At 50.1% G+C, this 24,818-nt stretch overlaps 1 protein-coding gene across 1 annotated transcript in view; it reads left to right on the top strand.

Moving 5' to 3' along the window:
* The window catches only part of Thsd4 (thrombospondin type 1 domain containing 4), a 209,618-nt gene that overhangs the window by 24,395 nt on the left and 160,405 nt on the right, over positions 1-24,818 (top strand). The window contains exons 4-6 of the mRNA XM_042697388.1: positions 15,537-15,805; positions 20,257-20,704; positions 23,797-23,899. Coding sequence (XP_042553322.1) covers positions 15,537-15,805; positions 20,257-20,704; positions 23,797-23,899 — 820 coding nt within the window. The remainder of the gene's footprint in view (positions 1-15,536; positions 15,806-20,256; positions 20,705-23,796; positions 23,900-24,818) is intronic.

Here is a 24,818-nt window from a genome sequence, read left to right as displayed (position 1 = left end):
GAATCTCCTGGTCTCTTCCATGGAGGAGCATGGCCCTCTTGATGTTAGGTGGATACCAAGAAGACTAGAAGGAAGCCATAGCCCTGACCTTCCCATCATGGCGACTCTGCCCTTCCCAACATGGCAGCTTTGCCCTTCCCAGCATGACAGTCCTGCCTGGCACATCATAGCAGCTCTGACCTTCCCAGCATGGTGCCTCTGCCTGAGACTTTTGCCTTTTCAATTCAATTTTTTTTTTTCCTTGTAAGAAAGCTCTAAATCAAGAAATGAAATACAAAGCCAGGCGCCAGTGTCATCCTAGTTACTCAGGAGGCTGAGATCTGAGGATCACGGTTCAAAGGGCAGGAAAATCTGTGAGACTCTTATCTCCAATAAACCACTAGAAAACCGGAAGTGGTGCTGTGGCTCAAGGGGTACAGCGCTCGCCTTGAGCTGAAGAGCAGAGGGACAGCGCCCAGACCCAGAGTTCAAGCCCCACGACCGACAAAAAAAGAAAAAGAAAAAAAGAAATGAAATACTAGGTGGTCCTAGCACTTGGGAGACTGAAGTAAGAGGATCCCTTGAGCCTAGGAGTTTGAGACAGCAGACCCTGGACACATAGCCAGACAAGTGTGTGTGTGTGTGTGTGTGTGTGTGTGTGTGTGTGTGTGTAAGATGAAGAAACATCTACCAAACAAACATCAATCACTAGAAAGCTGGGTTATCTCTAGTGACGATATTAGAATCAGACAAAGCAGACTTCAAGTCAGGGACTCTGACTGAATAAAGAAGGACATTAAAAATAAATGCTACTGTTGATTTTAAAAAAGAATTACCAGCAACCCCCAAAATCTTGGGTTACAGATTATGTTTGAGAAGATGCTAAGCGCTGTCAGAGGATGCAGACTTGGGCTGAAGTACTGGGGAAACTGAGGCTGCCGGACCACCTTTTTAAAAATGACACACGTTGGGATTTTAGCCTGCCTGCTTGCTTTCTCTCTCTCTCTCTTTCTTTCTTTCTTTCCCTCCCTCCCTCCCTCCTTCCCCCCTCTTCCTTTTTCATTCCTTCTTTTTTTGTCAGTTGTGGAGCGCTTGAACTCAGGCCTGGGCACTGTCCCTGAGCCTCATTGTGCTCAAGGCTAGCGCTCGACCACTTGAGCCACAGCACCCTTCTGGTTTTTGAGTGGTTAAAAGGAGGTAAACTTCTCACAGGGACTTTTCTGCCTGGGGCTGGCTTTGAACTTGCAATCCTCAGATCTCGGCCTCCTGAGTAGCTAGGCATGAGCCATCGGCGCCAGGCTGTCCTAATTTCTTAAAGAACTCTTTTATTATCTTTATTTGCATCCAAGTTCAGAGATTTAAAAAAAAAAAAATCTTTGCTTTTCTACATGTGACTATTTCTTTTTTTTTCCTAAGGGTACTTCGGAACATCCACATCTATTAGTAAAAATTCCTTTCTTTGGAAGTTCGCAGTTCCATTTAAAACAGTATTTAAAAATAAATACTTTATAAATGTGTTATTGTCTGAACAAACTCTAATACCCTTATCTCAAATGTCATCTTACCACACACAAGCCAAGTTATGCACAGCAGATATTTTTGTGTGTTTTGATCCTAACAAAGTGACTCTGGGGCTCTAAATGGTTCAAAAAAAAAAAAGTCTTTCATGTGCTTTTTTTCCTCAAGATTTCCATTCCTTCCCACACTTACACACATAAAACCCAAACTATAAAAAGGTGCTCTTAAATAACTCCTAAATTCTCCCACTATGTTACATTTCCAGGCTGGATTACAATGAAAACACAGAGTAATTGATCACTTAGTCTGTGAAGGAAAACTCGAATTACCGTCCAGCCCCCAGGCCATTGTCCTTGAGCATGTTAGAGGTCATCCCTCTCTTCTCTGAATGGTGCTATTCTGGTTGTTAGTGAGCCAGCCATTTGGCAAGTATATTCTTCCTTGTACAGAGTGGCTTCCGTTCACAGGTCAGTTTATGAGCCAGTGTCATCTCAATCAATGTCACCTTTTCTGTTATTTTCCACCATCTCCCCAAACCTCACCTATCCCCTCCACTTACCTGCTTCCATTTTCTTGTTTTTTTTTTTTTGGGGGGGGGATCCGGTCGTGGGGCCTGAACTCTGGGCCTGGGTGCTGTCCCTCAGCTCTTCACCTCAAGGCTAGTGCTCTACCACTTGAGCCACAGCACCACTTCCGGCTTTTTTCTTTTTTGCTTATGTGGTGCTGAGGAATCGAACCCAGGGCGTCAGGCATGCAAGGCAAGCGCTCTACCACTGAGCCACCTTCCCAGCCCCTGCTTCCATTTTCATAAGTGGACATTTGAATCTCGTGACTGCCTGTGCTCACCCTTCCTCTCTCCATTTGCCTTCATTCTCCTTGACCTCCCTCTTCCCCTCTGACAAAACTTTTCAACTTCCTGGTATTTTGTTCTGGTATACACATTTGTGTGCGCATGTGTGCATGTGTGTGCATGCATGTATGTGAACACATGTGTGTCTGCATTGGTGCTGGGACTTGAATTCAGTGTCTCGTGAACTCACCCAGTTTTTTTTATTCACAACTGATTGATGCTCTACCACTTGAGCCACAACTTCACTTCGAGCATTTTGCTGGTTCAGAAGAGATGAGTCTCATGGACTTTTCCTGCCCAGGCTGCTTTTGATCTCCAACATCTTATTTCAGCCTCCTGAATAGTGAGGAAAACAGGGTGGTTTCCTATTTCTTGAGTCTTCCTCAGCTGAAGGTTTTGCTCTCTTCTTCCCTGCTTAAGGCTGATCTGATCTGTTAATTGACAAAACTCCCAGAGTTAAAACAACCTTTCAGAGTGCTTTAAGATCTTGGAGCTAATCCCTTAGGCTATAGACTTTATCTTGCTAGATTTCCTAACAACTAAGTTTCTCTAAGACTCAGTGCTCTAATGCTGTTAATGCAGCCAGGCGCTGGTGACTCATGTCTGTAATCCTAGCTACTCAGGAGGCTAAAATCTAAGTAGGGTGGTTTAAAGACAGCCCGAGGCAGAACAATTCCTGAGAGACTATTATCTCCAATTAACCACTCAAAAACCGGAAGTGGAGCTGTGGCTTAAAGTGCTAGAGTGCTAGCCTTGAGCAAAAGAGCTTAGGGACAAGGCCCAGGTGCCAGTTCAAGCCCCATAACCAAAAGAAAGAAAGAAAGAAAAGAAAGAAAGAAAGGAAGATAGATTATCTCAGGCCCTATCCTCACACTGAGGAGGCTGAGACAGAAAGATCTTGAGTTGGAGGCCAAGTTGGGCTATCTAATGAGACTCCTGTCTCAAAAATAAACAGAGATGGGCATGGTAGCACATGCCTGTGAGCCCAGCTTTTGGTTGGCATAGATAGGTCGATTGTGGTTCAGAGGCCCGTCCAGAGCAAAAAAATTTGAGAACCTACCTGCAAACTAACCAAAACTAAACTCTGGAAATGGAGTGCCTTCTAGCAAACTAGAGACCTTAGGATTACTTTTTCAAAATCTGCAAGTAACGCTTAATACACCTTTCGTTCTCTGTCACATAGGACCGAATCTACAGGCCAAATCTAGATAACTCAGGTGGTATAGAAAGGCCCTTGCTAAAACTGTTTGTTAGCACCGTGCCAACTGCATTGTCCAGTGGCATCAAGCGTTTATTCTGCCAGGCTGTGAATGCACACCCACGAATGACCCATTTCTCTTTGACCTACCTTGGCCTCCTACGGCTGAGGCCACATGGATATACGCTCATCCTCAGTTTCGTATCATAGACCTCGGCTTCAACAGCATTGCCTTTTTAGTTAACAACAACAACAACTCAGTATCTGCAGAAACACACTCAGAGAAAATGAAGGTCATACAATGCCAGTGCATAAAGAAGTTATGTGGAGTCTTTGAGCTTGGGGAACATGCTGTGCTTGCCCTCCATCGTCTCCCTGCCTCTTCCCATGCAGAGCTGGAGCAGGAGGCTGGGAGGAGGAAAGAGGGGGAGGGAGAGGGGGTGGAGGAGGTAGGGAGCACTCAGGCTTGCTCTTCAGTTATTGAACACAGGTGCAGGGATGTGTTGGATGGGGGTTGGGGCAGGAAGGTATAGCCACCATGCAGCTAGAAGGTGCTCAGTACTGGGAGTTTGGGGACCCCAGAAGGACAATGGTTGTGAAGACAGTCTACAAGCAGGCACCAGGCTCAGTGCCCTGTGTCTACGTTGTGGCGTTGGGGGTGGTTGTTTTTCTTTGTGCTGACAGTAGGATTTGATCTCAAGGCTGCGTAGTCTTTTTTATTAGCTTTTCCTGCTCAAGGCTGGTGCTCTGCTACTTGAGCCACAGATCTACTTCTGGCTTTTGGTGGTTCATTGGAGATAAAAGTCTCATAGACTTTTCTGCTAGTGTTGGCTTTGAACTGTGATCCTCAGATTGCATTCTCCTGAGGAGCTAGGATTACAGGTGTGAGCCACCGCCCCCACACTCCTCCCCATCCTCTGCCCTGCTTCTTTTGCCTTCTTTCCAGGATGCTATGACTTCCTGTCTCACCTCTTTTTCGTGTCTTTTGGGGCCCTGCTGCTAAATACTTGCTCCACTCCCTGGCTGCAAGCATCTGTTAAGTGCTGGCTGTGGGCCCAGCACGGCCCTTCGTATTCGTCTCCATGGAGACGGGTTTGGAGATGGCCAGGAACTTTGAGAATAGTGGGACGCAAACTCCAGCTCACTCTGGGCTTCTGAGTCCCTGCTATTAAGCGCTGGGCTTGGCTGCTGTTGCCTGTTCCAGCCACCAGAAGCTGCCAGTGCGCACACAGGGTAAGCTCCTTGGACCCGCACCCAGATGTTGCTAGTGCTGCCCCACCCACCTTTATAACAGCATGGCCTTTTACCTCTCATTAGCAGTCAGCTCTCCCTCAGCCCCTGGGTTTGCTTCTGGCTCATTCTTTCCCTCGTCTCCATTTTTTTTTTTTTTTTTGCCAAAATTCTTGGCGGCTAACTACACTCCTTGTGCTTACCTTTCCTGCCTTTTCTTCCCTCCTTCTTCCTTCCTGTCCTTAATTTTTCTTTTGCTGATATCGGGGTTTAAACTTAGGGACCTGGGTGCTGTCCTTTAGCTTTTTTGCTTGAGGCTAGCACTCTACCATTTTGAGTCACAGCTCCATTTCCTGCTTTTTGGTGGTTCATTGGAGATAAGAGTCTCATGGACTTTCCTACCTGGGCTGGCTTTGAACCAAGATCCTCAGATCTCAGCCTCCTTGAGCAGCTGGGATTACAGGTGTGAGCCACCGGGTGCCAGAGCCTTCCTGATCTTTCTAAACCACCTGAGTTCCAGATGTGTTTTGGGGGTGATAGCTTGGGTTTGACAGCCCTTTGGTGATGTTCACGTGGACCGGGTGTCTGCCGCCTTCCGGGCATTTAAATGTCACACACCCTTTGGGACAGCCCCTGCATCCTTGACTTTGTTCGGCATCCTCTGGTTCTGAGCATGCTTCCTGGGGCTGGGGGGGGGGCTGGTTCTCCAAGTCACCATCCACTGTTGTGACTTCTTGTTGCCTGTGGCAGTGGCCCCCATACTGAGCAATGAGGGTGAAGGGCTTGCGGGGCAGCGTCCTTCGCCCCCACCGAACTGAGCCAGGAGGATAAGGGGTTGAGGCGCGGCCCCTTCCCCAGGGGAGCTGTGTGCTGCCCGGGTCCCCCAGTCACCCTCGCCACAGCTGTAACAGCTGTTAGATGAGTTTTCCAGCCATCCCGGGGATTATTTTTCTTCATCCAGTTCTGTTTTTAGAGTTTGAGTCAAATGGAGACTTGGCTGCCCCCCAGGCAGGTTTAGAAGAGAAATGAGCCCCAGGACCTCCCCAGCCCAACCTGCCTAGAAACGGCTCCCGGCACAGAATGCACAGGCAGGGCTCCTGGGGGTAGGGGAGGGATGTACCCCAGATCTGCTTTCGATCAGGAGCTGGGCCCCAGCTGGGATTCTGAGGATTTTTGTACCCTACCCTCAAATGGGCCCCCGGCCGGGGTCTTCTAGAATAGTTTGGAAGTCTGCAGTCTGAAGGGATCTGTCCTTCACGTGACCTCTGCCTGACCAGCCCGGCACGGCTTGGTGATGGGGTGGCACTGGGGACCATCCTCAGCCCCCAAACCAGGAGCTCCAATTTGACAGGCACAATGGTGACACATCCCACGCAGGGACATGCGCAGTGAGAGAATCCTGGACACAAGTGGTGTGACTGTCACAGTCCTTGGAATCCTTCCACCAGCTGGACTTGGGCTAGACCTTGTCCTGAATCCTGGTCCCCTAAAGGAAGAAGCACTGGGTTGGGACTGAAGCTGGGTCTCCGTAGACTCTATATCTCACTTCTCTTCAGGCATGGCCGGAAGGTCTCCCCAGCCTGGGCCAAGAAGGAACTGTTAACCCCCCCCGGGGCTCTCACCTACCTGCCTGGGTGGCCCTGGCTTTCGGGACCCCCAGTGGAGCTCCTGTCAGATCCTCCTCATTTGATCCAGGTTGCAGCATGAACTGAAAGAAAAGGACCAACCTACTCCTGTGGTTGCCAACAAACAAGGAATGGAGGAGATGGAAGAGAGAGCCAGGAGCCAGGAGTATCTAAGTGCTGCCTTTAGTCCCTCAACCTTTTGTACCCAGGACTCCTGTCAATCACAAAACATCTCAGAGATGAGGCTGCTTCAAGTTAAATCTTTAAGAGGATGTCCCAGCTGGATACTGGTGGTCACACCTGTCATCCTAGCTACTCAGGAGGCTGAGAGCTGAGGATCGTGGTTCCAAGCCAGCCTGGACAGGAAAGTCCATGAGACTCTAATCTCCAAAAAGCCAGAAGAGGAACTGTGTGGTTCACGTGGGTGGAGTGCTAGCCTTGAGTGAAAAACAAAAACACCGAAACAAAAATTCAAGGATATCACCCAGGCTCTGAGTTCAAGCCCCAGAAGCAGCACACACAGGCTCAGTGGGGTTAAATGATTGCTCATGCACAAATGTGGGCCTTTATTTTGAACCCCCTGGAGGTGTGGGCCTCAAGAGCCAGAGACACAGAGCTGCTTCCCCCCCAGCCCCCGGCCGGGGTGGAGGGTGTCCGTGTAATGGAAGGAGGCTGGAAACGGCTGTGGTTTCTAATGCAGTGATATTTCCTCTCCAGGGACCCCAACTCCAGCCTTGCGTCCGCTGCTCCCAGCTTGGTTGCAAGCCATAGATCTCGTTTCCTGGCGTGTTTGTTTTTGCACAGGTTTCTTTGTTTCTTCATGGATGGGCTGTCGGTGGGATTCCTGGTTCATAGCCAGGGAGCCTGAAGCGTGTGTGGAGCCGTGGGTGCTTTCTGGAGCTCCTCTGCGCTGTCCAGATGCCCCCATCTGGGCAGGAGGAGCTGGCCCTGCAGCCTGCTGCCCCCTGGCGCTGCCCTTCCATGATTAGCTCAGGGAGCAGGCCCCGCCCAAGCCCCAGCCAATACCAGGGGCCCTGGGCTCCTTCCAGAACCAGTACCGGGGGCTCCCAGGGAGGCTACTGCCATTCACAGCTCACATCCTAGGGTTCTTGCCATGGAAATGATTTCCAGAGAACACACCTAAGCCGCCCCAGAAAGACAATCGTGCTGTGTTCTGCGGTGCCCTGGGACGGGAGCTCTGCTGCCTCCTGGAGTCCCAGCCTGTAATGTGATCTCCGGGCTCAGCAGGCTTATTACCCAGATTCCTTTCCTAAACCTTGCTTTCCTAATTGTTCAAAAGGCCCTTTATGGCCAGCTTTCATGTCTGCTAAATCATCATCATCATCATCATCATCATCATCATCATCATCATCTTAGTTGTCGATTTATCATTTTGGGTGGTACCGAGGTTTGAATTCAGGGCTTCTTGCTCATTAGGCAGGCACTCTACACCTAGACTCAGATCCCCAACCCTTTTTGCTTCCATTTGCCTTACAGATAGGGTCTCTACTGTTTCCCTAGACCCATCTCAGAGGGTGCATCTGCCCCACTGGGATTACAGGAGTATACCACCACATCAGTCCCTCTGCTAGAGTGTCAGTCCTGGCCCTTCAAGTGGTAGCTTGGACAATGAGGGGCTTTTCATGACTTCTGCCTAAATGTTCTCCAGGAGGAGTGTGTACATGTATCCTTTCGTGTATGTGTGTGTGTGTGTGTGTGTGTGTGTGTGTGTGTGTGCATGTGGTGTGTTAGTTGCCTTGAAATCTATTTTATTTAAACATTCATCAGAATGTAACACTTGATCTCACAATCTAACTGGTTGTTCCAATTATAAAACAATGTTTAAAACTAATTAATATTATGGAAACACCCTCTCCTGCACATTTAAAATGTAATCATGTAATAATAATAACAAATCGTCTTGAGGTCTTGGGCAAACCATGGACAGTGTGGACGGTGGCATTTCTGAGATCCACTGGTTCGTGTCCAGTTGGAGGGGGCGTGGCTGGACTAGGACCGCAGCTGGATCGACTTGTGGATGGAGCGGTTGGGTCTCGGTTAGGTGACATTGAGTGTGATGGTTGTTGTCAGGAATGTGGTCTGGTGTTTGGAAGTCTGGGGCTACCCATCACCACAGGAGGCACCATCACCACAAAGATGGCTGGGAATCTTCTGTGTTGTTCCAGATTTGGATAAGAGTCAAAGGCCACGAAGAAAAACCCAACGCTTGAGGGACAGAGAGGGGGGATAAGCCAGCAGAGATGGCAGAAGTGTAGGGAGAATCAGGGCAGAACGGTGCCCTGGAAGTTCAGGGAAGGGAACGTTTCCACATGCAGGGATGGGTGGGGATCAGAGTATCAGTGGATTGTTTTGAGAAAATGGGAGACAGTCATTTGGATGGTCCATGCTTTGTCATTCAGGCTCATGGAACAAGGGGAGGCATGGCTGAGCCATCAATCAGGTGGCTGAGGAGCCATGGTACTGCTACTATGGAAACTGGAAGTGGGTGATATTCATGGACACCTGGGTAAAGGATCATTCATCCACCTGTTCATCCATCCATCCATCTGTCAATCCATCCATCCATTACCCATCCATCTGTCCATACTTTCATCTGTCCATCCATCCATTAACTGTCCATCATCTATCCATATATGCATCCATCCATTTATTTATCCATCCATCCATCCACCTGTCTGTCTGTCCATCCATCTGTGCGTGCATGCATGCATTCATCCATCCGGTGTCTCCCCAGGGCCTGCCAGGTGGCAGATGAGATATTATTAGAGTGTAGGGAATACAAAGATAAAGTAAGTCATAATACTCCCTGCCCTGGGGAGCTCACAGCTGTGCGCAATGATAATTGCAGTGCAGGAAGTGAGTACTGGGGGGAAAAGGTTGGGCCTGATGGCCTTGGAGAACGGAGAGTTCATTTGACATGGATGGAAAGGTCTGTTCATGGAGGGAGGAGGGGAAAGGAGAAGAGGAGAGCGCGCCTTTGAACTGAGATGAGGGGAGGTGAAGGAGAGGGACGTGTCGTACCTCACAGGGCTGTGAGCCAGAAGCTGAAGTTGGGAAGGAGGCTGAGGCCACATAGTGACAGGTTGGGAAGGACGGTGCTTGTAAGTTTGCCTTTTACTCTTTGGGGAGTGAGAACCTGAGAGCCATTGGTAAGCAAGAGAACGACACAGCAGGGCAGAGGGTCAAGAAAGTAGCTTCAGTGGTCCCAGAGGTGGACCGAGGGAGAGGCTGAGGCAGGTTCTGGCTTGGTGCATTTGTACCCTTGCTCATTGGATAAATGTTTATTGAACACAGACGCTGGATCCACACTGTACTGGAGGCTGACAACTCTTTCCTTCTTTTCCTTCCCCTCCTTTTTCTGCCAGTCCGTGGGGATTGAACTCAGGGTCTGGGTACTGTCCCTGAGCTTCTTTTTGCCCAAGGCTAGCACTCTACCACTTGAGCCACAGCACCACTTCCAGCCTTTTCTGTGTATGTGGTACTGAGGAATCGAACCCAGGGCTTCATGCATGCTAGACCAGCGCTCTACCACAAAGCCACATTCCCAGCCCTCCTCTCTTCCTTTTTTTCTTTCTTTCTGCCAGTCCTGGGACTTGAACTCTGGGTCTGAGTGCTGTCCCTGAGCTTTTTTGCTCAAGGCTAATGCTCTACCACTTGAACCATAGCCCCAATCCCACATTTTTGTTTTTGTTTTGGTAGTTTATTGGAGACACAATCTCACAGACTTTGCTGCTTGGGCTGGCTTTGAACTGCAATCTTTAGATCTCAGCCTCCTGCATATCTGGAAGTCCACACATGAGGCATGGGCTCCAGGCTAGTATTTCCTTTCTTTTCTTTCTTTCTTTTTTTTTTTGGTCGGTCGTGGGGTTTGAACTCTGGGCCTGGGCGCTGTCCCTCAGCTCTTCAGCTCAAGGCGAGCACTCTACCACTTGAGCTACAGCACCACTTCTGGTTTTCTGGTGGTTTATTGGAGATAAGAGTCTCACGGTCTCTCCTGCCCCGGCTGGCTTTGAACTGCGATCCTCAGATCTCAGCCTCCTGAGTAGCTAGGATTACAGGCGTGAGCCACCAGCACCCGGCTAGTATTTCCTTTTCTTATGGGTGCCTGCAGATCCTGGAGAATGCCAAATTATCGACCTTGTTGCAGATGGCCAAATCTCAAGGCAGAACTTGCACTGGAAGATTGCTGCTCCTGAATCAGCCTCTGAGTTCTTGTGACTGGCTGGTCCTATTGGCTTGCATGGCCACTGGGCCATTGCCATTGAGAACCTGAAGCCAAACGGACTTGGCCTTCCTGCGAAAGCACGTGGCCAGACAGCCCACACAGACACCGGCTTCTGTTTCCCGAGTAACTGCGGCAAATACAGGCTGGGCCGGTACCCAGGCCAGGCGCATGGCTGCATCACCTTCCAGAAGGGTGGGTGGTGATCCCCCACCATGGCTGGCAATAAAAGGGCCAGGTCAGCTTCAGAAAGGGGGAGTGCTTCTCATTGTGCAGGTCTTATTCAGATACTTTACATCATTATTGTTGTTCTGCTTTGGCTGGGTCCTGCCTTTGAATCTTTTTTTTTTTTTTTGGGGGGGGGGTCCGGTCATGAGGCCTGAACTCTGGGCCTGGGCACTGTCCCTCAGCTCTTCAGCTCAGGGCTAGCGCTCTACCCCTTGAGCCACAGCGCCACTTCCGGCTTTTTTCTTTTTGCTTATGTGGTGCTGGGGAATCGAACCCAGGGCCTCATGCGTGCAAGGCAAGCGCTCTACCACTGAGCCACCTTCCCAGCCCCCTGCCTTTGAATCTTGTAGAACTGCATCTGTGTCTCCTTTGCATTGCATCCAGCAAGGATTTCAGCTCTGAACCTGGGATTTCCTCTCCTGCTCTCATGATACTTGAAGTAAATCAATAACTGTGTTTGTGGAGGGGAGGTGTGTGGGGGGGGGGAGATGTGAGCCATCTTCCAGGAAAAACTCGTTAGCCTGTTAGCCCTGGAAGGGACCTCAGGTCCATGTCGAGTCCAACTAGCTCATTTACTGAGGTAGAATCAGAGGTCGAGAGCCGCAGGCTGACTGGCTGCAAGTCACGAGATGAGTAAGAGCAGCCTTGGGACCAGAAGGCAGCATCCAGCCCAGAATTCCCCACACATCCATCCTTCCCCTGTCTCGTTTTATTTATTTTTCCTCAAGGCTAGCACTCTACCACTTGAGCCCCAGCTCCACGTTCAGTGTTTCAAGTAGTTTATTGGAGATAAAAAGTCTCACAGACTTTCCGGCCCCAGCTGGCTTTGAACCATGATCCTCAGATCTCAACCTTCTGAGTAGCTGGGATGACAGGCGTGAGCTACTGGTAACTGGCACTTGTCTCTCCTATTTTCTACACCTCCTGCTTGCTGCTGTGTCTCATCTATCAAAAGCCCATCTCCCATGCATGCAGCCTGCTCAGCACAGACAGGCAGGCACAATGCCAGACAGGTAACATGGAGGGCACAGTCTGGTCTGGAAGACAGGCTGTCTCCACCTGGATGGCACATGGAAGGGCTGTGTCCACAGGCAGGGAATGGAAAGGTAATGAAACACTGTGGCTGGATCACTGGGGCTGAGGGAAGTGGCAGCCTTGAGCAGGGGAGTAGGGGGGGGACCTGGTGAGGGAACTCAGGGTTTAGCACCTTCATTTTTCCAGCCTCACCTGTGAGCATCCAGGCAAATGGAAGCTGTGTTTTCCTGGCCTGACCCTGTTGGTTGGTTCATCACCACCAAGCTTCGTGTAGGAGCCAGGAAACATCATTCCTCAGTTGCTTTTGAAAAGTCACCCAATAGATCATACCTTGAGCCACACAACATGGGACTAGAAATGGGAGGATGCGGGTGTCCATGGGAGTCTCCGGTGCAGGATGAAGAATGTGAACTCACTGAGATGTATGTAGTACAAGGCCCTTGACTATAGCATTTCCCACCTGAGCGGGCACAGCCTGGCATGGAGGCTCTAACTGCCAGTGCACCCAAACACCTGCTTCGCGGGGATGTGGGCTCTGCTTGTCCGTGATGTCTTCGGCTACAGCTCAGGCTTTAGCTCACCTTGGCATTTCACATTTCTTCTTCTCTCCTCGGCCTCCACTCCTTGCTCTTCCTGTGCTTGGGATTTATGGACCAGCAGTTCTATGCCTCTTTCCCAGAATGCATCTGGAGCCCCCAGGGATCCTGAGGGATTCTCAGATTAGAGGCTCTTTGCATTCATTTGGCAACCACGGGCATCGAGATCAATGCAGAGAGGTTCGATCTGGGGCCTTTGGTAGTGTGTTGAGTCAAGACAGGACCAAGAGGGAACACAGAGGTGGAGAGACCCTGGCAGTGGCTTTGATGGACGTGTGGCCTGGCAGTAGAGTGTCTATAGAGACCGTCTTCCTCCTGGCTCTTACCCATGCCTAAGCTGTGTAGCGCATGCCTGTAGTCCCTCTTGCCATGGCTCTGGGCTTCCCAAGACATAGTTCCCTGGGTTCAAACTCCCAAGTTGTATTTCTATAACATTTGTTTCCGGTGTGTTGACTTGGGTCCGTGGTTGTCACCAAACGTCTATTTTATTTTCCAGTCTCTTCTAGAATGAGACTTCAGAATGTCAGACTTTTCGTTTTGTGTTGTGTTTGCCTGCGGCTCATTTTCTTTTCTTTTCTATGAAGAACAGATGGCAGGTTTCATTTCGTAGAAAGAAGAATTAGGAACCAGTGAAATCGTACATGATTTCACATTAGTGCCGAAACCCAATACATCGGAAACATTTGGCGCTGCGCTAGTTATGGGGCTTGCTGGTGGTGACAAGAACTTCTAGAACTTTCTATGAGTAGTGTTACTGTCAGCGCTGGATTTGTTCCCTGCTTCCCCACCTCCCACAATCTGTTTGGAATCTTTCTCCCTTTAATCTGTTTATTTGTGTTTATGGAGCAAACAGTATTATAACCATGACTGGCATTTTTTTCAGTTACAAGAAAACTTCTGGGCTCAGCTTCAGTAACAGATCCGATTATTCTTCATTTTTCCATGTCCGTGTCCAGAGTCCTTTCAGTCCTTCAGAATCTTTCTACTAGCAGTCATAATGTAGTTTCAACTTGGTGTTTGGCATTGGCAGTTAATATTGTATTACAACCCTATTTCTGCATGGTATTGCTTGTGATTTTGTTATTTTGTTGACTCATTAAACCCTACGTTACTCAACCATCTTCCTATTGGCACCCTATTTGCCTCTCTCCTAAAGTGGCTCATCGGAGATAGTCTTATGAGCTTTCCTGCCCAGGCTGGCTTTGAACCATGATCCTCAGATCTCAGCCTCCTGAGTAGCTGGGATTACAGGTGTGAACCGCTATCACTTAGCTCCTTTGGGGTTTTTTTTGTTTTTTGTATTTGTTTTTGTTTTGTCTCACCATGATTTCTTCTTTGGTTTGTCCCTGACTAACAAAGAGCCGGTTGATCCTGGATTTAGGGATTTTATAGCTCAAAACATAGTTGAAATGCTAGCAGCCTGAGACCCTGACACCTGACACCATTTCTCTGGGCTTCAGCGTTTTCCTGTAGGATAAAGCCAACATCTCAGGGTAGCAGGCTGGCAAGTGTGACCTGGCCGCTGGGCCATCTCTACCCAGGGGTGACCCTAGTACCACCACCAATGCTTGGCCAACACCAGTGTCCTCCTTGCTTTACCCAGGGGTCCACCATGTCCTTACCATTTGGACAAATAACCACAGAACCAGTGGTGTAAAAACCACAACAAAATAACTGGCCCGCACAATTCTGCAGGCCAGTTGTTCCAAAATGCAGATAAGGCCTGACTTGAATTCTTCCTGAACCTGACTTGAATTCTTCCTGAAATTCCTGGGGGAAATCCTTCCTTGCCTCCTGGGGCAAGGAGTGGCACCCAGGGTCCTTGGCTTGTGGCCCTATCACTGCCTTCTCTCTGGTGTCTGCGGTTCCCCTTCTGTGACCTTTGCCCCGGATGAGGCTGAGGGATCATCCAGACATGGAAGGAGCCACCAAACACACTTCAGTGTGGCTTTGTAGAGGAAAGACAGCCTAATTAGGCACTTGAAAAAAAATACTTTTCTCCAAACACCTTTATGAATCTACCTTCTGCTCACTGTCACTGAATCAGAGGGGCTCTAAGCTAAGCCCAGACAGCCTACCCAAGAGGCAGAGACAGGAGGATTGAGGTTTGAGGCCAGCCAAAGGAAAAATGATAGCAAGATCTCATCTCCAAAATAAGCAGGGCATGCATGATAGCTCACCTCAGCTACTTGGAGGTACAGGGAGATGGGAGTCTGAGGTCTGCCCAGATCAAAAAGCACTAGGCTGCCAGGGCCCCATTGTGCAGTGGGGGAAGGTTCAGATCAGGATGGGGTGGGGAAGCAGGGCCTGGGGTCTGATCGCTGGCTGGGGTAGGGGGTGCAGGGTCTGGGGGGAGGGGGGTTCCGATCATAGGCCGGGTGGGGGCGCAGGGCCTGGGGGTGGGGGCGCAGGGCCTGGGGTCCGATTGCAGGCTGGGATCGGGGCGCAGGGCCTGGGGGTGGGGGCACAGGGCCTGGGGGTGGGGGAGCAGGGCCTGAGGTCTGATTGCAGACTGGGGTGGGGGCGCAGGGCCTGAGGATGGGGGGTCTGATCGCAGGCCGGGATGGGGGCGCAGGGCCTGAGGTCCGATCGCAGGCTGGGGTGGGGGCGCAGGGCTGGGATCTGATCGCAGGCTGGGGTGGGGGCGCAGGGCCTGGGATCTGATCGCAGGCCGGGGTAGGGGCACAGGGCCTGGGGTCCGATCGCAGGCTGGGGTAGGGGGTGCAGGGCCCGGGGGAGGGGGAGTTCCGATCATAGGCCGGGGTGGAGGTGCAGGGCCTGGGGGGGTGTGTCCGATTGCAGGCCGGGTTGGGGGCGCAGGGCCTGGGATCTGATCGCAGGCCAGGGTGGGGGTGCAGGGCCTGGGGTCCAATCGCAGGCTGGGGTGGGGATGCAGGGACCCGGGACATCGTCGTTGTACCCTCCCCCCTCCCCCCCCCCCCCCCCCCCCCCGGTGCTGCGGGTGACCGGGAGGAGGAGCGGATGGAAGGTTCTGGGCCCTGCCCGCCCCTAACGCACCTCTTGTCTCCCGTAGGTCCCACAGCGGCCCCCCGAGGACGATGACGGCCTGGCGGGCGCCTGGGGGTCCTGGGGCCCCTGGTCCGCCTGCTCCCGCAGCTGCGGCGGCGGCGCCATGGCGCAGACCCGGCCCTGCCTGCCCCGGGCCCGCGCGCAGCCGCCGCAGCCCGCGCCCCGCGCCTTCGCCGGCCGCGTGGTGTCGGCCGTGCGCGCCTCGGTGCCGCTGCTCCGCAGCCCCGCCGCGCCCCGCGCGCACCGCGCCCGCCCCGGGCCCGCGGAGAGAAGGTAGGGGCCGTGCCCGCCCCGCGGGTCCCCACCACCGTCCACCCATCCACCCGCACCCCCTGGGTGGGTTTGAACCCAGGACGCAGGACCAGCACCCGAGCAGCCCAAGGCTGGGCAGAATTGCCCACTCCCCTTCCTTCCTTCCTTCCTTCCTTCCTTCCTTCCTTCCTTCCTTCCTTCCTTCCTTCCTCCCTCCCTCCCTCCCTCCCTCCCTTCCTTCCTCCCTTCCTTCCTTCCTCCCCCCCCCTTTCTCTCTCTGGCAGAAAGTAAATGCTTAGGGCCTTAGACAACTCCAACTCGTGGGTTTTAGGGTTCTGCGAACCTTCCTGGAAGTTTCTGCAGTATTTGGTAACTGAACGCTCAGCTTTGAGGGTACTAAGTTAACTACCCCCCCCTTCTTTTTAAAGAATAATAAATGTAAACCCCAGAAACATCTCAGTGGCAGCAAACATAGTTGTAGGGCTCTAAATAATGCCAAACATGGCAGTGCTTCCCACAAAGGCACCGATGAATCAGAAGGTATTTACATTCCGGTGTGGTGGTGCTCGCCTGTAATCCCAGCATTCTGAAGGGAGATAAGGATGGTGAATGTGAGGCTGGCCTGGGCTACTTATGGACACTCTGACCAAAACCCATACTCAACCAAACCAAACCAAACAGACTTCTCAGTATAAGAGAGCGAGCCTGGAAATCGGTAGCCCAGCCCAGGCCCGTGGAGTTCCTCTGTTAGAATTGTTTTGTGGAGTCCAGTTGGGTTACTGCCTCCTCCCCCACATTTCCTGGGGAGAACATGGTCCAGGATTCCTGGGTGGTCAGGAGCTGGCGACCTCGGTTTCTCAGCCTCCTCAGGAGGCTGCTCTGTCTTTCCCCATTTGCCTCTCTCCTTCAGGGAAGCTCCCAGCTCCCCTAAGCCTCAAATCCAGTGTGAGGCTTGGGTGACAAAAGCAGAGCAACAAGCTGGCATTGAACACCCAGTGCTGTCCACAAAACCAATCTATGGAATCCAGCCTGGATGCCCAGCAACCAGTGATCACTTCACCAAGAAAACTTGGTATAGATACATGCACCAGACTATTATTCAGCCATCAAGAAGAGGAAATCCAGGCACCCACCTGTGGCTCACGTGTGTAATCCTAGCTAGTCAGGAGGCTTCCAGCCTAGGCAGTCATGGTTCTAAGGGTAACATGGGAGGGGTGGCATCCAAAGGGGGCGTGGCTGGCTCCTGGTCCCTGCCTACTCGGTTTCCTGCCCTGCTTGGCTGTGGAGGTAAGGGGCTTGGGATGAGACCCTAGTGGACCTCAGGTCTGTGCTGCTGGCCCAGGCCTGGTTACTTCTTCCTGACAAGGTAGCTTCTGTTTCCCATTATTGTTCCTGCACAGATCCTCTTATGATCTTCTAATCTACTGGCTTCAGATGATGAAAGCTTAGTATCAGCCCTGGAGGCCCATGCCCCCCCCCCCCTTCCCCCAGTCATTAGGCTAGATCTAATGTTTTCATCCAGTGTATTTATTATTCAATGTATTCATAAGTACAGTGTATTTAATCAGCCCCTGGCGAAGCGTCAGCCTGGCCCCTGGGCTGGCAGGCTGTTTTCAGGTTTGAGGTTTGAAGACTTGGAGTTTTGATGTTTGAGAAATAGGTTGCTCTGCCAGGCCGCAGTGAACTTCATTGGAACCAGATCTCCAAAAAACACGATTGGCCTGGGTTAAAGTATGTTTGAAGTATCTGTGACATGACAGACACAAAGCTTACAACTCCCCAAAGAGTGGGCCTCCATCTCTTACTACCTTCAGCCAAAGTCTCTACCAAGTTCCTTCTTTGAGACTAGAATTTGGGGAAGCTTTTCATCTTAACCACCAGTGCAGAAATGGCTGATTTTGTGTGATGTCATCCATTTTACCTGGCTTGCCACAAGAAAAAAAAAAGCCTAAGCCAGGTGCCAATGGCAAACGTCTATAATCCTAGCTACTCAGGAGGCTGAGAGCTGAGGATCGCAGTTCAAAGCCAGGACAGGCAGAAAAGTCCGTGAGACTCTTATCTCCTATAAACTACTCAGAAAACTGGAAGTGGTGCTGTGGCTCAAGTGGTAGAGCGCTAGCTTTGAGCTGAAGAGCTGAGGGACAGCGCCCAGGCCCAGAGTTCAAGCCCCACAACTAACAAAAAAAAAAAAAAGAAGGCATTAAAAAAAACAAACAACCTATTACGTCCAAGGTATTTATATATGTATGTGCGCAAGCACAAAGTCTTTATTCTTTCTTTAGAACAAAGTCCTTCATTATGTCTGTTAAAGCTCCTGCCATTTACTGAGTTCTAAGTGTTGCTAAGATTAACTGAGAAGCACCCCAAAGCAAGAATAAACACTGCGGCCTCGTTTAATTCATAACCATATCAGCTGAGCATGGAAGTGCATTTGGTGATAATGGTGTTAATAATTAGTTGTGCTCTGTTAAATCTATATTCAGGGTTATGTGGCACGATGAAGACGTTTCTCCATGGGGGCAGAGAGCAATGCTCTACCTTGACTAGCGTTTGAATGCACTTATTTTAATGGGCCATCCTGTAGAAACCCATGGGCATGTTTCCAGTTGTACAAAAATATAGAATTAATTATTAGTAAAGCATATAATTTTAGAGTTGGAGCAACTCTGGCAATCATTTGGTGCAGTTTGGTCATTTTACAAACAAGTAAGAGTCAGATGACTTATGCCTTTGTGTGTGTGTGTGTGTGAGTGTGTGTGTGTGTGTGCACCTGTGCTTGGTTGCATGCAAAAACTGGGGCTTGAACTCAAGGCCTTACACTCTCACTTGGCTTTTCTTGCTCGAGGCTGGTGCTCCAACACTTGAGCTTCCACGTCTGGCTTCTTGCTGATTACTTGGAGATAAGAATCTCATGGACTTTTCTGCCCTGGCTGCCATCCACCCATCATCCTTAGATCTCAGCCTCCTGAGTAGCTGGGATTACAGGTGTGAGCCACTCGCACTCAGCTGTGTTCTTCTATAGGGGTTGCTGTCAAACCAGTGACCTTGGTTTTCAGATCCCTGCCCCCCAGACACCTGAGCCCCACTTTGCCTTAGAATTCCCAAAGAATCAAGTGTTGTGTTGTATCTATGGCTGTCGCCTTGCCGCATTTACCACGTAGTTGTTTATAATCGTGTTCTCTTACTCCACCTTGATTTTTAATCAGCTCTGATTTAGTTGTCAAGACTGGGGTCACAAGAAACACAGCTGATTCATTTTTACACATCTTCCCTGTTCTTAGCTCTGAATTTTTGCAAATAGTAGTTGCACAATGAATTGGCATGCCTTGGAGTTCTGGGCCTTTATTTTACTTTATTTATTTACCTTTTCTGTCTTGCAATGCTGGGGATTGAACCCACGGTCTCACAGGTACGAAGCATGGGCTGTGCTAACTGAGTCCCTCCCTAGTCCTGGAGCTGGGTTTTGCCTGCTCATTGCATTGCAGTCCTTGCTTGGGTGCTGTGGGATTCCAGACAGACTGGCAATGGGCAGTACCTCTCATCAGAGCTGTTTGCCTCTGGAGATCCAATTGATGGACATTTCTGAGCATCACCACTGTTGGTATGATTTTCCTAAGTGTTCAGAGAAGGTGACAGGTCTGGGCAACATCTAAATGCTCTCTGCAAACTGGGCATAGAGTGGGTTACCTCAAAAATAACTAGGTAGGGACTGGGAAGGTGGCTCAGTGGTAGAGTGCTTGCCTCACATGCGTGAGGCCCTGGGTTCGATTCCTCAGCACCCCATAAGCAGAAAAAAGCCAGAAGTGGTGCTGTGGCTTAACTGGTAGAGCGCTAGCCTCGAGCTGAAGAGCTGAGGGACAGTGTCCAGGCCCAGAGTTCAGGCCCCACGACCGTCAAAACAAAACAAAACAAAACTGAGTAGCCAGGCATTGGTGGCTCATGCCTATGATCCTAGCTACTCAGGAGGCTGAGATCTGAAGATCGAGGTTCAAAACCATCCAGGGCAGGAAAGTCCATGAGAATCTTATCTCCAATAAACCACCAGAAATCTGCAAGTGGTACTGTGGCTCAAAGTGGTCAAGGGATAGCCTGGAGTTGAAAGAGCTCAGGGACAGTGCCTGCTCTCTGAGTTCAAGCCCCACGACTAACAAAAAACAAAGACACAAAAATTGAGTAGCCAATTGCCCAACCCCTTCTGATCTTCTTGAAGTCAGTTCAGGTCCCGCCCAGGACCACATCTGTCCCTCTGCTCCGCTTGGTACCTGTCTTGGGGAAAAACTCTCCAGGCCTGTGAGAAATAGAATAATAGCCTCAGGAAAAACACGTCATGGGGTTGGAAGAATAGTTCACCAAGAACTTTTTGGGGCTCCCTGTGGGCTACACCCCAACTCCCTCCTCGCCACCCCTCCCCTGAGTTCCTGAGTGAACCTGAATCCTGTACGGGCCTACTGACTGTGGTTTTGCTTCTCCAGGAACAGGGCGCGAGGCCCCATCAGGCCTGGGACGTATGGGTATGGCAAGGCACCTTACATCTTACCACTGCAGACAGACCAAGGCCACAGGCCACAGAGGCTCCGGAGGCAGAGGCCCGAGGCCCTGCCCTCGGGAGCCCAGGAGACACCTGCGCCCAGGCCTGGCCACAGCCCCGCAGCCCACTGGCTCCCCCAGCACCAGCCACTGGATCACAGTCATGGTGGTCCTCAGTCTGCACTGCAGGCCTCCAAAGCCTCCATCTTCCAGCCACCTTCCGCGCATGACCAGAGCTTCTTGGCAGCTTCCAGTGTCTTCCACGTCCCGGGTTCTAGCGGCCACCACGGCATGGGGACTCACGAAGTGTCTCCAAGTTTCCCCCAGTCCCTGCGGCCTACTGCCATCTCCTGCATCGGGGCCCATCGACAGTACAAGCTATGCAACACCAATGTGAGTACAAAGCTCCCTCGGGCCGCCTGTGCACACAGCTCTCGCCCTTAGCTTTTGCTCATCTGGCATTGTTCAGGACAAATACAGTGAGATGAACGGCCTCTGTAGCTCCTTCCCTCTCTTCTCACCCCCTACTTCTTCGCAGACATTCTACTATCACTGAAATTGCTTCTGAAACTTTTGCATATGTTACCGGCTCACTTGATAAGCACTGAATGGCGTATCGGTTAGCTATGGCTGTGTAACAAACAACCTCCAAGTTCTGCATGGCTTCTATCAAGAATATTTTTAGCTGGGCCCTGGTGGCTCAGCTACTCAGGAGGCTGAGGTCTGAGGATTGCAGCTTGAAGCCAGCCCCAACAAGAAAGTCTGTGAGACCCTTATCTCCAATTAACCAGCAAAGAGTTGGAAGTGGAGGATGTGGCTCAAGCCATAGAGCACCAGCCTCAAGGGGAAAATCTAAGCAGGAGTGTGAGATCCTGACTTCAAGCCCCAGTACTGGCAATATATATATATCTGTGTTCATGGGTCTGTGGGTCCAGTGCAGTTTGACCAAGCAGTAGTGCCAAAGAAAACACCTAATAGTGAAGTCTGAATGATGTCCTCATCTTAGGGGAAGAGTGGGCACAGGTGCTAGGTGACATTTGGTTGGAGCCCTCTTGCTGGATGCACTCACCAACTGGTATGGAAATACATCAATAATTAAAACATCTGTACAGCTATAATCGTGCAGGTAGGATTTTATTTCCGTCAGTATTGGTTAATCCAGTCTTCATGCATTTCAATAGCATGGAACTTGTATTAAAAACCTACAAGAAGCCCAGTATTGCCCTTGGCCACTTTTCTTACCCTGCATAGCCTTGTAAGATCATGGCTCTCTCTATTTCGTAGTTACAGAGAGAGAATTTCGGTAACTCACCAAAGGTTCCACAGCTAGTGACCGTGTACAAAGGAGAAAGAGCGAGAGTAGGTTCCCGGGTTACATTTCTGAGTCGCTACACTTTTCATTAATAATAATTTAATCTGCTTTAATATTCCATTCCCGGGTAATAGGACAGCTGTTACAGATTAGCTTCAATTTCCTCATTAAAAATATATTTCCTGTTATGGAGTCCATAGGAATGACTTAATTTGTGATCTTAATAATTCCTCTAAATGGCCTGATTGCTTTAAGCTTGTTCTTCCACAGGCCAACTTGAGGGATTATTCATTTGTACAAAGCAGTCTTTATTTCTTTGAACCATGACTAATCAGTCAACCCAAAGTCTTGAGTGAGTACTCCTCCTGTAACATGCGAGGTCCCCTGGAAGACATTGTTCACGGAGTTGTTCTCAGGATCTGGTGGAAGGATCTTCAGGAAAGTGCTTGGCACACGGGGAAAGTCAGCCATTCGCTGCGTGAGTGATCGGGCATGGTCCTCGTTCTCATGTTCACTGTTATAAGGGAATGGATTCTTACGTGATATGGAACACATTCTCCCGTTGACCGCCACATCCCTTAGTTTTCAGAAGCAAAGAGACCATGAAAAGAGAGGAAGGGGAAGAGGGCTTTTGGCATTCATGTGGCGTTGGTGTTTGTTTAATTTTTTTAAATTAACTTTTAGGCAGACCTTTCTGCTTGCTCTTTGCTTCCAGTGAGAGAGTCTTAGATGAGGTACTTTTTAAAAATTAAATTAGAAAAATTGTTACTGTAAAGGTGATGTACAGGGGGCAATAGTCGGGTAATGAGTACATTTCTTTGTGGATAATGTCACCCCTTTCCCTTGCTCTCCCTGTTTTTTTTCTTCTCCCATTCCCCACCCATGATGTAGAGTTCATTTTCCATTTGTTCACCCTTTGTCCCTCATTTCTGTGCCTCCCATCCCAAAGACAGATGAACGAACAAACAAGACAAAAAGAAGAGAAAACTTAAAACCACTACAAAGAAAAAATTTAAAAACCTCTTGTTTCCATTTCCTGGAGATCCTTTAGATAAATGTCCTTTTATAAGATCAGTGGAGGAAGTACCTTTTCATGTTTGACAGGCCTACTTCCCTTCCTTTAACGAGACCCCCGTCCCCCCAATCCGAACTGGTTGGGGTGGTGGATTACAAAGACAGAGTGTTCTATAGCCACGTGGTGATCTCCAGACCCTGATCTTTATTTTTTCACACTTCTTTCAATGTCTCACTCTGCCCCATTTATCATGTATCAATTAGAAGCTGGAAAGGAGGAGCTACGTGTTTTCTTTGAATGGTCTCCTGGGTGATCTCGATAAAACACAGATTTCTAGATCCCATCCCAGGTTCATGGGACAGAATCTTTGCAGGGAGAGAGCCAGAGTTTGCGTGTCCAGTAAAGTCTTTGCAGGCTCGGGGCCAGAGCCTCTGCTTGCAAGGATGGCTAGAATGTAGAGTGGAGTTTAGAAAAGATGGGAAGACAGTGGCAGAGGATTGCTTGGATTAACTCACAGGCCTAGAGACTCCTCCCTCCAAATGTAATATTTACCTTGCTGGTGGCCAGAAGGATGAAGTGTATGGTGGATGTGTGTTTTCAATGGACGATGGATATGATTCTATGCTGGGGGAAGGAAGGGCCTGCACAGAGGCGAGCCAACTGGGAACCAATGCCTGTTCCCAGTGCTCCCAGTGCTTGGACCGGCGGATTTCAGATTACAGTCTGAAGGCCAGACACTGGCCTGTAGCTAATTGAGAGACTGAGATCCGAGGATCATGGTTCCAAGTCAGCCTTACCAGAAAAGTCCTTGAGACTCTCATCTCCAATGAACCAGCAAAAATCTGGAAGTGGAGCTGTGGCTTACATGCTAGCGTGTCAACCTTGAGCCATAAAGCTAAAGGACAGTGCCCAGGCCCTGAGTTCAAGCCCCTAATACTGGCATCAAAAAGAATTGTAATGTACAAAAGCTAACCTGGGAGCTTGATACTAATTCAGTGATAATAATAATTTAAGTTAATAACAAGTTAACAATCCAATGGTGAGTGTTCAAAAGCTGTGGTTTAGGCAGAGAAAGGCTGGATCAGATATGGGGGGGGATGAGGTGTCATCGGAGTTGTAGGGGTGGGGCACTAACTGCGTCTTTTGCCTCTACCTTAGGAATGTCCCGCGAACAGCCGTAGCATCCGGGAGGTGCAGTGCGCATCCTACAACAACAAGCCATTCATGGGCAGGTTTTACGAGTGGGAGCCATTTGCAGAAGGTAAGAGGGACCCAGCTTTGTCTGGGGAAATACTTTCTGTCGATCCTGACTCCTCTGTAGCGTTCTGGTTGGTTGTAGCATTCCAGTTGGTTCTTGCTGGGAATCCATAGAAGGGCAAGTCTGACTCTTGGGCAAAGCGGACCTCAAGAGGTCACCCATGGTGGGTCGCATTGCTCAGATCACAGCTGACCAGTCCCCAACAATGAGGCATCAGAGATCGGTGGGGGCTGTGGCATAGAAGGAGGCTGGCTGGGTTGGAACAGGAGGTTGGAGGGGAGGTTGTGAACAGGGGTGGAGCATGCTGGCCTCCATCATAAGCAGAGGTGGCCATGTGCACTTTGGGGGTCAGGAGCTACAGCCTTCGGCCACATGGTAGCGCTCACCGGTGGATGTTTGGGGGGAATGACCCTGTCATTTTGTCTGACCTGCATTCTTGTGTGTTGTTGAGCATTGTGGACAAGATTTATTTATGATTAGCTCAGAAGAGCACTCCCCTGGGAGCACTCGCCAGGTACCCAGGGCTTCAGGATTGGTCAGCTGTGCCTGGCTACCCAACTGCCACCGTCAGAGATCTCCACAGTTTCCTCCACAGTTCGAGTTATAAATGATCCTGAACCTTTGCTCTGCTCCCTCATTTGTGCTTGACTTTAACCAGAAGACCCGGGAGGGTTTCACTGATTTGACATTTGACCTCAGTTAGTCTCTCAGAAAATTTTAAGCATTGGGTATAAGTCGAGAGAATGGTTCAATTGTAAGTTTATGGCTGAGTGGCAGCGGCCACTCAGGAGCGTGCAATCTGAGAATCACAAATCATGGATTTAAAGCCAACCCCAGCAGGAAAGCTCAGGAGACTCTTATCTCCAATAACTACCAGAAAAAAACAACAACTGGAAATGGAGCTGTGGTTCAAGTGATAGAG

Source organism: Dipodomys spectabilis, unplaced genomic scaffold (genome assembly GCF_019054845.1).
Source record: "Dipodomys spectabilis isolate Male_0828 unplaced genomic scaffold, ASM1905484v1 ptg000219l, whole genome shotgun sequence".
In the NCBI taxonomy this organism is placed as follows: domain Eukaryota; kingdom Metazoa; phylum Chordata; class Mammalia; order Rodentia; family Heteromyidae; genus Dipodomys; species Dipodomys spectabilis.
The sequence above is the reverse complement of the archived record's forward strand: the minus strand, read 5'-3'. Positions and strand labels throughout refer to the sequence as shown.